This window comes from Brachyhypopomus gauderio, chromosome 4, assembly GCF_052324685.1.
Source record: "Brachyhypopomus gauderio isolate BG-103 chromosome 4, BGAUD_0.2, whole genome shotgun sequence".
NCBI lineage: Eukaryota > Metazoa > Chordata > Actinopteri > Gymnotiformes > Hypopomidae > Brachyhypopomus > Brachyhypopomus gauderio.
The window spans coordinates 6,204,766-6,216,958 of record NC_135214.1 but is presented as its reverse complement, the minus strand read 5'-3'; the positions used below and the strand labels follow the sequence as shown (position 1 = coordinate 6,216,958).

The window sequence follows — 12,193 nt, the reverse complement described above, 5'->3', positions numbered from 1 at the left end:
TCCTAAATAACAGCTGACCTGATGTGAGTGCTTATTAGTTTATATTATGGCACCTAGAAAAAGTTATTGGCGCCTGATTTTTTCCTTTTAGGACCTACTGGCTCCTTGAGTGATTTTTAGTATGTAGCCCAGCATGAGAACCATCTTGTTGCCATGGTAACCACCAATTGTTTACCCTTTTAATTTGTTATAACATTTGTACTGTATAAAACTGGGTCGCGACTTGATGACAATGAGAAAAAGTGGGTCCCGGGCTGAGACCAGTTGAGAACCCCTGCTCTAAACTATGAAGTTAGTTCCGTTAAAATATATCATAGGTTTTTGATCAAAAGATACATGTCACATCATAATGGATCTCAAGAAATTTCTTATTTTGCAAATATTAAATATGAGGTATGTTTCTAAATAGATAATGTCCAAATAGGTAATCCAAACATCTAGGTAAATGTTAGAGGACATTGTGGATGTGTTCTGTGGTGTACTGGTGGTAACTGTGAAGACAGGTACATTCAGGCACAACAGCTCAAAAGTGACAAGAAAAATGCAATCATTTGGTTTAATTAAGCAGAAGACAGCTAACTCCACCTGAGCGCTCCACCTGACTGCGTGCCCCACCCTAACTCCCCCTGAATGTGTACCCCACTCTAACTTCACCTGAGTGTGTACCCCACCCTAACTCCACCTGAGTGTGTGTACCCCACCCTAACTCCACCTGAATGTGTACCCCACTCTAACTCCACCTGACTGCGTGCCCCACCCTAACTCTACATGACTGCGTGCCCCACCCTAACTCCACCTGAATGTGTACCCCATTCTAACTCCACCTGAATGTGTACCCCACCCTAACTCCACCTGAGTGAGTACCCCACCCTAACTTCATCTAAGAGAGTACCCCATCCTAACTCCACCTGAGTGAGTACCCCACCCTAACTTCATCTAAGAGAGTACCCCACCCTAACTCCACCTGAGTGAGTACCCCACCCTAACTTCATCTAAGAGAGTACCCCACCCTAACTCCACCTGAGTGAGTACCCCACCCTAACTTCATCTAAGAGAGTACCCCACCCTAACTCCACCTGAGTGAGTACCTAACTCGTTACCTACATTCTGTAGACGTTCACAGCTTGGGCAAGGACACAGTGACAAACCTTAAGAACATTGATGTAAATGACACATAAAATGTCAACTAAACAAGCACATTCCATCATTTACGTGTGCACAGATTCTCCTTACATTAGGGCTCTGAAGATCGTAGTCACGCCACAGCAAGCACACATGCTCATGTATAGTCCCAAGGGTCCATCTCACTCCCGGGAATATACACTCTTTACCATATACAGTATCACCCCCATGTAAAGTCAGTCTCTCCACCCACCATTCCAGCAGTCTGTGCGTCTTCCTGATCGTATTGGTCCTATATGCAGGTTCTGTTTTTCCAGAGAAAGACCAGACCTGTCCTCTCTGTCCGCCTCCCCAGTCCACTGTCTTTGCTTGTCTTTCAGTTCCTAGAAAGAGATGCCTAAATAATTCATTTCCTCTACTCCCTCACAGAAGACAAAAAGCAGAGTAACCAAATTCAGATGTTCACAACTGTTTACTGCTGACTCGTGGGTTAAATTAACAAGAAACATTTTTTATGGGTATCAAAGTCAGATTGCAGTGAACTCAGAGAGGTGGTGGTGTTTTGGAATTGTTTATGTAAAAAAAAAAACAGGTAGTTCACTAGCAAACGTCTCCTGCATCATTTAGCAATGTCAGGAGCAGGAAGGGAAGGTTACGACTGTGGCCCCCTGGGAAGTGAAGTCCAGTTTGTCTTGACCAAGAGCTGATTTATTGCGGGGAGGTCCTGCTGCGCTCGCACACTCAGGGAGCTTGACCCTGTGCTGTTGCCATGGTGCTACTAACAGGACGTTAGTCTGGAACACTGTGAGCTCTTCTTGTGCCTCTCTGGTTCTGACTGTTGGACCGGGCTTTTCTGGGCCTTTGTATTACATTCGCTTCTGCATTCAAAAATATGGGAGAATACGTGCCGAGTCGTCCCGAAGGACATGATTTCGTGATTTTTCCGTGCCGTCATGTCCAAGGATGACGCTCTTTTGTCCGTAACCCACCTGTTTTGTCATTATTTGTTCCCTCTTCGCGACCCACGCGTACACACATGCTGCTTGGAGAGTTCCCATGCTGGAGAGATGGAAAAGGGGAAGGTTTCCAGAACCTTCCCAAGGGAGCTGCTAGTGGAAGAGGCACTTCCTGTATACAGGCCTACAGCTGCGCACAGGAAGGGGCTAGAGGAATATCCCTTCTTAAACACCTCTCTCTCTCTCTCTCTCCTTCTCTCCATCTCTCTTTCTCCATATCTTTCTCTCCCTCTCTCTCTCTGCCTCCCTCTCTCTATTTCTCTCTCATCCTCTCTCTCTCCATCTCTCTCGCTCTCTCTCTCTCTCTCTCTCTCTCTCTCTCTCTCTCTCTCTCTCTCTCTCTCTCTGCCTATGTAAAACTTAAAGACCCCTTGGTGCACAGCGGTGTCTGTGGGTATTTACCTTCCATGCTCAGTGCTGTCAAATGTTGAGCTACTGCTGCTCTGACACTGGCCCTGCCGTGTTTAGACAGGATAAGAAGTAAGTCAGGAGCAGTGGAGGGTTCAGAGGTCAACAGGAAATGAGTGGCAGTGGCACAGGAAGTGCATGCTGCTGAACGGCCGCTACTGTGAAGACAGCTGGGAAACTGGAGGAGAATGGAAAGCCTAATATGGTGTCCAGGAGATGCTGACAGAAAACAGCCCGGTGGAATTCACTTTATCTTAATAATGAGCCTGTTTAACGGAGGAGATCTACTGTTGTTACAAGATATGCTGAAATAGTACAACCATAGCCAAGAAAAATATTTTCATTTGCATGTACGAATGCGTGTGTGTGTGTGTGTGTGTGTGTGTGTGTGTGTGTGTGTGTGTGTGTGTGTGTGTGTGTGTGTTTGTGTGTGTGTGTGTGTGTGTTTGTGTGTGAGGGCAATATGGCAGCTTATATAAACTAATCTTAAATAATTTAGCTAGTATATTTCTAAAATATATAACATTAGGTTTAAATCATTATGTCTTATAATATACATGAACTTATACTTTTTTGTAGATTTAGATTTATTGTTCTTGCAAATATACTATTCTGCATAGAAGCCTGCTTGAGCTAATAATAATAATTAATAATATTAGTAATAATTATATTAATATGAATAATGTTATAATATTAATAATGTTGATATTAATAACATTGTACTATTTATCATATGAATATTAATAATTAGTAATGGTCTGAGACCCCTGGATAATAATGGTTAATATTTTTTGCAGAGCAGGAAACATGGCATCTGAGCGTTCCCCTGTCTCCTAGCAGGGCAACTCAAAGTAAATATTTATATCACGCACTGAGGATGAAGCGCCCGACGTCTGCACGATGGTCCAGCTGGCACGCCACTGCTCTCTGAGCAGAGACCTGCAGATCACGTCTGTACGTCCCGCGCCTTTGTGCTACAGCACGTGCGTCCCGGGCCCCTGGACCCCGTATGTCTGCTCTTGCACTTGAAGGTGGGACGAAACCCGCTGGCGAGGAAGGGCGGCTCATGCCAGCCATAACATCCCCCTGACGACCCTCTCAGCTGTCTGATCACTCTCTTCTCTCTTGTCCCAGGCTGGCTGTGTTCCTGCCGCTCACCCCTGAGGCCACATTGCTCAGTGCGCTCATAGGGGTCATTTAGAGCCACTTCTCTCCCTACAAGGACAGCCCTGAGCCCTTAGCTCACGCTCAGTGTCCCCCTTGGTCTTCTTGGTCTGTGGGACATTTGAGCTGCTGATGAATGAGCTTTGCTCACTGGGGTGTATTAACATTGTGTGTCTAGAGGAAGTATTTCTGAATTAGTTGCTTTTAAATCAGTAGGTGTCATTGTGAGTTCATTTAAGGTTGAAAACATAAAATAGACACTCAAAAAGGGTGTTGAGTTTGGTGTTGGGTTTCTTACTACGGTTATGGTTCGGGTTTGGCTTGTATCTTTAAGAATCTTATCACGCGTGTGCTTCATATCCTTACAGTGCGCTCTTACAGTTTGGATTCCTTTGGAATTATCTGGATTTATGCATGAATGGTCCTTAAATATAATCTGATCTTCATCTAAATCATAGTGATAAAACAGTCTTGCTTAGCAACACACAAAACATTCTTCGTTTTCTTTTATTGCATCAGCCTATAATCAAGCAGACAGATAAACAGAGAAGCAGTTCAGCAAGGTTGCTGCTCCTTCTAAGATCAGGACCCTCTGGTCCTCATGTACGTGACGAGGAACTCCAGAGTGATAGTGAAGACAACAGCTGAACGTTCTGGCAAAGGTCCTCAAGCATTTTGCTTGAAGAAAAGCGACCTCGCTGACACCACAACATCGCTGCAAACGTGAAGTGTTTTGAGAGGGCTGCCACAGTTGAAACTACTTGGCTGCCATATGTCATTGATACAGATACTAGTTAATTGATACAGGGTTACTAATGTACCAGGAACCCTGAGTGCCTACAGATCTAAAATGAAATTAGATTGTGGAACACAAGCAAGATTGAAAACTCAAGACTATATCAACAGAGTCTCAGGAGAAGGAATGTTCTATTTTAGAGTGCTGAAATCCTGACTTCTGAGTACTTAGTTTCATTGAACTAGACTCTAGACTAGACTCTAACATTGGTTAGACTCATACACAGGCATGGGTAGTGGTTAGACTCATACACAGGCATGGGTAGTGGATAGACTCATACACAGGCATGGGTAGTGGATAGACTCATACACAGACATGGGTAGTGGTTAGACTCATACACAGACATGGGTAGTGGTTAGACTCATACACAGACATGGGTAGTGGTTAGACTCATACACAGGCATGGGTAGTGGATAGACTCATACACAGACATGGGTAGTGGTTAGACTCATACACAGACATGGGTAGTGGATAGACTCATACACAGACATGGGTAGTGGTTAGACTCATACACAGACATGGGTAGTGGTTAGACTCATACACAGACATGGGTAGTGGTTAGACTCATACACTGACATGGGTAGTGGTTAGACTCATACACAGGCATGGGTAGTGGTTAGACTCATACACTGACATGGGTAGTGGTTAGACTCATACACAGGCATGGGTAGTGGTTAGACTCATACACAGGCATGGGTAACGCTAAGACTTTACAAAGACCAGATCTCATTTTAGGGGCAGTAGAGTTTATGTCACTGTTTCCCACCAAACGTGACATTTCACTTTCTGCAGACACACAGCTGGGTGTGTGCTGGTACGTGACTTTCTGCAGAAAGTGAAATGTTGAGAAATACACACATGCACACTCATACACACACACACACACACACACTCACACATACACACACATGCACACAGGTCACATTCCTTCCTCATACTTCTCATTAAAAGTTCAAATAATCCGAGTGTGCATCTCCGTCGGTCCACAGAACAGGACCAACACCAGTCACTGGGCCACCCAGCGGGGGAGGGGGCAGAACTGGGTGGAGAGCAGGGGTGGGTGAACATCATTCAGAGATCAAGAGTGAGATGCTACATCATGATGCGTTGCTAAGGAAATGGGCGGCAGGGACGGGCCTTCCAGTAGTTCTAGTGTTGATAGCAATTGCTTGTGTGTGGCCCAGTTTTGTACGCTGGAAACAAATATATGTTGTTCTAGGGAGGAAGTGTTTTGATAGGTTGCTGAGTTAAACTCACACCTCCTTCATACTGCGCTGCTGTCTGATTCTCTCCCATGTGTTCAGAGGGCTTACAGTGCTTTACCTCCATTTGGTGGAACATATAGTCTTTAGGCCACTGTTCAGCACAAATGACCGTCAATATACATGCAGCTTCCTGTCCAATAGCTGCCTTTTGTCCTATAACAAAACATGATAGAGTCCTATGACCTATGACCTATATGTCCTATGAAACAGTCCTATGCATGTCAGCTGTAGTTGATCCATGCGAATGTGACTTGAATTTGTACCTTTGATGTTAGTTGATGATGACATTTACATCTAAGCTAAAAGCAACAGTGGCTTCACCATGAAAGCCTCTTTGAAGTTACGTTTGGTGGGATCTCTGGGTCTGGACGGTTTTGAACATGAGGAGCCTTGTCCAGTTGCTCTTCTATCAGCTTTACCCTTTGACACTTGGCAGGGGTCAGCGCCTGGCTCAGATAGAATCACAGTGGAAGTCAAAGGTGACCAGGCAAAGGGCAGAATGTCAGAGTTCAAAAAGCTTTGGTCATTTGACACCAGACCAAAAGCAGCTTCATCACAATCTAAACGAGTTGTTTGCTAGTGGCATTAAAGGGCACATGAAGCTTCAGGGGCTCAAATGTTCCAAAACGGCTCCAAAAGTGTTTATACGAATTTCATGTCATGAACGGACAAAATTCAAACCGGTTCTCTGTGTCATCCTGCTTACTTCAAATTGTTTAAATACTTTCTTGGCTCCCAGGGATACGGAGTGACTGCTTGACTTCCTGTTTTTATATTTCCAAAGATTTCATATTGTTTTTAGCAGATGGTGACACAGAGCAGCAGATCATTGAGAAAGTACAGAGAGTACTAAAGGGAGAATGCTTGGAATGTGTGTCAAAATGTCAGAAACCAGTGGCGTGTACATGTTTGGTAGCAGTTAGCCGCGTCCTGAATTCCTCAGGAAGTCCCTCTCCCCATGGTGAGGTCATGAGGCACCCCTGTGTTCTCACCACTACTGTGTATTGTCCCAGAGACTTGCACACGGCTCGTGTTGACCGGTGAAAATATCTGTGCTCAGTGCTTTTTACCTCAACCTTTGGGCTTCCGTGATCTAAATCATTTTACATCAGTCACCTCTTAAATCGTGAGCCTCAGCCTACTGTGATTTGCCTTGTCTTTGACCAGTTCACTTACATGACATCAAAGCTCGGGGCGTATCTGCTGGAACGACTTTGTCTTCCATGGTTTTATCCCACACCTGTGGTCAGGCAAAATCTTCACTGTGCACAGAGGCAGTGTGGGTATTGCGTCCAGCGGTGGAAGGGGGCCCGGCACCTGGAGCTCCGACCGTGCCAGACACCTGTCGTCTGGGCTGAATGAAGCTTCACAGTGGGGACTGGGAGAGCGCAGAGCGAGAGTCTGGTTTTATGAGTCTGTGGTTAGCCACTTATAGTTATGACTGCAGTGCAGTGGGGAAGGTAATGGCTCCAGTGCAGTGTAGCCACAGGGCTGACAGTGACATCCACACATGGGCGTCTTTTCCCCTCTATCTGAACGTTCTGATCTTTAGCAGAACGGAGAAGATAAGGCATCTCATGGCATGCCCCCTGAGCTATGTAAACATGCAGTCCTTGGAATCACTTCAATAAGTCATCACTGTGTCATCGAGCTAAGCCAAGTAAACATAGTCCAAAAGGTCCGGCACTAAAGCCACTCGCCAGCCCATCAGTACTGAAATAAGCACAGCCCCCTACAGACTTTCCTATAGAGATCAATGCAGTCTGAGCACCTGAGACTGTAGGTTGTATTATATGCGTTTGACATTACGCCATATACCACCTGGTGCCTGTTTGCATCAGGCTGCGTAGCGACACACGTTGATAGCGCAGCTGAAAGAGATTGAGTCCAGAATGACTCAGCAGCAGAAGAACATGGGTGTCGAAGCCTCGGGTGTTGGAACCAAGCTGAGAGGCCAGCAGACAGATGCGTAAGGGGTTCGTTCTGTCCCATTCAAATATCCAGGCTGCCAAGGACCATTAAGAAGACCAGTGAATCACCTCCATAAACAGCCTTCTTCCCCAAAAGCTCCCCCACGAGTGCCTCTGACATAAGTCAGGGCCGTAGGCAGGGCGGTGCTATCGTGTACCGAGCAGCAGTGGGAGGCACACCATGGGAAGACTGGTATTGGACTGGTATTGGACTGGTATTGGACTGGTGGGGAAGAGGAGAGGCCCGTGTCTCTCTCTCGCTGCCTGAGAAAGGAGAAATATGTCACAGACCACTGACTCCGTCCTCACTAATTAGAAAAGACTGTTGTCCACCCCCAAACAAAACAGCATTTGGAAGGTCTCATCGGCTTCTCTCTCGGCCCGTGCACATTGCTGTGGGACCCAAATGACTCCCCTCACCTCTATTAACAGTGTTTGTTATTTCTAATGTCAAGAGCAATAAATTACACACAAGTTTTATTACACGCAATTTCAATACACTTGTCATACACACAAAAGCCAGCGGTGGAAGGGGGCCCTAAACACCGCTAGTACCTGTGTTTAGGACTATCTATTCTACCTTGGAGATTCCAAGCAACTACATAGCACTTTTGTAAGTCGCTCTGGATAAGAGCGTCTGCTAAATGCCATAAATGTAAATGTAAAAGCCAGCAGCCTATTTCTATGAAAGTTGTGGGATGAAGTAGGGGATTCCCCCTGTTTAGTTGGGGGGAGGGGTGAGTCGCCGAATAACGACCGTTGACTTCTCGACTCTTCTCGCATGAGAAGAATCCAGTGCTGCCTCAGAGACACCAGTGTAAACACGGCAAAGCCGTAGAGCTGTAGAACCAGAACTGGGCAGAAGTGGTGCACAGTGTAAATTAAATATAATTCTGTTCACTTTATGATCTAGTAAATGGCCTTCTAATTACACCAAGCATAATTCATTATGTTTGCAGATTTCAACAAACAAATGCTGTTGATATTTCTGAAGGCACAGTATGTCTTCTAAAGACGTTATATTCTCCTTGCAGGTCTACATCTTGTCAGCTTATCTAAGCAGGCCTAGCGCCCGATGAAATTGGTTAATCCTCGTGACACATGCCTGGCTGAACTATGCCCAGTACCAGGCAGGAAAGACAGCTTGGTTTACCCAAGAGCTAAACACAGCTGACGCGAAAGAGTTCGTTGTTTATGAAATGGGAAAGTCCTTGGACAAAGCACTGGGTCCTTTTTTTTGTTTCCCTTGTTTGATTTTTGTTCATAGCCAGACTGTTGCTCACTAACTAGTTTATACTTCTGTTTCATGTCATTTTGACTTTTTTTGGTTAGAAATGTGTCTAATAAACCTTAGAGGTGTTGTTATTTTTCCTCTGGTGGCGAATCCTGAGCCGTTAGAGATCTTGCAGCTGGAAGACCATCTCTGGATCTGGTCTCTGGACCGTATCTGGATCTGGTCTCTGGACCGTATCTGGATCTGTTCTCTGGATCTGGTCTCTGGACCGTCTCTGGATCTGGTCTCTGGACATGGTCTCTGGACCATATCTGGATCTGGTCTCAGGATCTGGTCTCTGGACTGTCTCTGGATCTGGTCTCTGAATCTGGTCTCTGGACCGTATCTGGACCTGGTCTCTGGACCGTCTCTGGATCTGGTCTCTGGATCTGGTCTCTGGATCTGGTCTCTGGACCGTATCTGGATCTGGTCTCTCGATCTGGTCTCTGGATCGTATCTGGATCTGGTCTCTGAACCTGGTCTCTGGACCGTATCTGGATCTGGTCTCTGGATCTGGTCTCTGGACTGTCTCTGGCTTACAGCATGGTTTAGGCCCTAAAGCAGGGTTTAGGCTAGCCATCATACAAGCGTTTACCCCGCTGCATTTACCCCGCTGCGTTTACCCTGCTGCGTTTACCCCGCTGTGTTTACCCCACTGCGTTTACCCCGCTGCCTTTACCCCGTATCGTTTACCCCACACCCAGGTCCCGGCTTCTCCCCTCCAGCCCATGTTTAGAGAGCCGCCTTTACAAGTTCGGTATGCAAGAAGAGTTTTGTCATCGTGCCCACTACTCTTGTGTTTTTCACACCTGCCACTTGAACAGATATGAGAGTGTCTCTAAAGAGGCCGTCCAAAATAGCTTCTCTGTCCCGTCTAGGCTGTTTGTGTGCGAGGCAGCGGGCTAGCATCCCGTAACCCGTAAAAGGCAGCGCAGGCGTGCATGTGCTTATCCCAGCAGCCATGCGTTAATCAGACAACGTTAACGGTAATCAGATAGTCATTGTCCGTGGCATGGAAAATACCATAGAGGGTTGGGAAAGGTGACGGGACAGGGTGGTGGGACCGTTACGGGACCGAGCACAATACCTTCCTCATCATCTGCAGGACTCATCATCTGTTGGACTGCAGGGTACGCCTGGCCACGCCTGATCGCTTTGTTGGGGTCTCCGTCTTTCCTGCCTAACAGAACAATGCCTGACATCCCCCTGGAGCCACTGACGCTCATTTTTGCGAAATTATAAGTGCTCACATGCGACCTCACAGAACCCCACACCGTTATGGTGAGTCTGGATAAACGCGTTCAGCTCACAGGACAAGCCCGGGGTGGATATTGCATGTGCTGGGACTGTCAGCTAGCCTTCAGTAGGGTAAATAGATTCAGCACTGTCTAATTCTGCCGCATATTTAAATCTGGCAGTCCGAGAAGTAGTCTCAGAAGCACAAAAGTCTGAAAGAAAGAGACGGAGCTCTCTGCATTCCTTTGACAGTTAAATGTGTTTTGTGCTGCAGAGATAAAGAATCAAGAAAGAGTGTTCAAATGGAACTCTTTGTGGTATAGGCCAGACAGCTCAATGTGGCCTTTGTGCATTTTACATCCACAATCAAAGTGAGGAGACAGAATTCTCTCTGTGTGCATGCTTCCATGGACATGCACTGCCAGGAAAAAGGCACCAGTTTTCTACTTGTCCTTAACAGAGGCACTAGAGGCATGTCAAGAGCTTCAGGGACACTTTGAGACTTCTGCACATCAACTGTGTAGACCAGTGTGTAGACCAGTGTGTAGATCAGTGTGTAGGTAGAGTTAGTGTCGTGTCATAAAATTAAGCTCCCAAGACACAGTTCTTCTTACAAAGAAGTTCATTCAATAGTATTTGCCTGCTCTATTATAATTAATCTATTATAATTCATCTTTTTGCTCATTAATATTCACTGAGAAGCATTTACATGTCTGAATATTCACTGATTTAATCAGTCAATGCATATCTTTTTATGGCGCAGAGATGGTACCGAATAAAGTGTACTCGATTCTATTACCAAATGTAAAGTAAAAGAAAATATTCTTACATAACACCCCCTCAGCAGTAATGGGGGAAGGGCATTACAACTAGATGTTGTATTTCAGAGTGAGCTACGGTTTCCTGTTGGTTAAAAGCAACATTTAATTACGCCAGCAATATAAAACATCTGAGAAGGGTTCTGGAACAGAACCCAAATGTCCACAACTATTAAAGAGAAGATCACATGTGCTCTGAGCAGGTGTTCTGGACCTGATTCAGCATCTCCAGGATGCAACACCAGTTCCAGACAGCAGCCTTGGTTTGGCCGCAGCGTGGAGCGGGACTGTGCCGTGTTTGAGTGCTGTTGAGCTAACGGTTGTGTGTATGCCTTCCTTCCTCCAGGGCGGCAAGAAGACCAGTGGGCCATGTGGGGGGAGAGACTGCAGTGGAGGGTGTCAGTGTTACCCCGAGAAGGGAGCCAGGGTAAGTGATCCTGCCCCTGTGTTCCTGTCCCTGTGTTCCTGCCCCTGTGTGCGTATCTGTCCGTGTGCCCTTACTGATGTCTGTGCTCGCTGTGAAACCGAGGACGAAGACGAGGATGAGGAGGAGTACTCGTAAAATTACAGTTACAGCACCACAAAAAGAGCAAAAGCAGGAGAGGCATTGCCAAGATTCAAACAGCGACTGCTTAAAGCATAACACATGCTAGCTGGGATTTGTTCACATGCTTTTGACCCACATTGGAAGCTTGATAATGTGTTGCACATCTTAAAACCATTTAAAGATCCCTGTCAGAGCCACCATGTGGACGTTGTGGCCTCACAGGTCACAGATCAGTGAAGATCTTCTCATACACATGTCCATCTCACAGGTCACAGATCGGTGAAGATCTCCGTCTCATACACATGTCCATCTCACAGGTCACAGATCGGTGAAGATCTCCGTCTCATACACATGTCCATCTCACAGGTCACAGATCGGTGAAGATCTCCGTCTCATACAAATGTCCATGTTTCCAGCTGTTTCAGGCATGTACCAAGTTCATTAGTTCAAATGCGAAAAAGATGGAGAGCTGGAGAAATGTTGTGAGAACAAGCCTGTGGAAGTAGACTAAACACTACGCCTTAATGAAATAATAGGAGAGGAGGCCTCTAAATCCCTCCCACTAATAGCCTCTAAGA

At 46.0% G+C, this 12,193-nt stretch overlaps 1 protein-coding gene across 1 annotated transcript in view; it reads left to right on the top strand.

The window, feature by feature from the left end:
• Window positions 1-12,193, top strand: part of col4a2 (collagen, type IV, alpha 2) — a 67,661-nt gene that overhangs the window by 11,407 nt on the left and 44,061 nt on the right. The window contains exon 4 of the mRNA XM_077001147.1: window positions 11,415-11,495. Within this exon, the coding sequence (XP_076857262.1) occupies window positions 11,415-11,495 (81 nt within the window). The remainder of the gene's footprint in view (window positions 1-11,414; window positions 11,496-12,193) is intronic.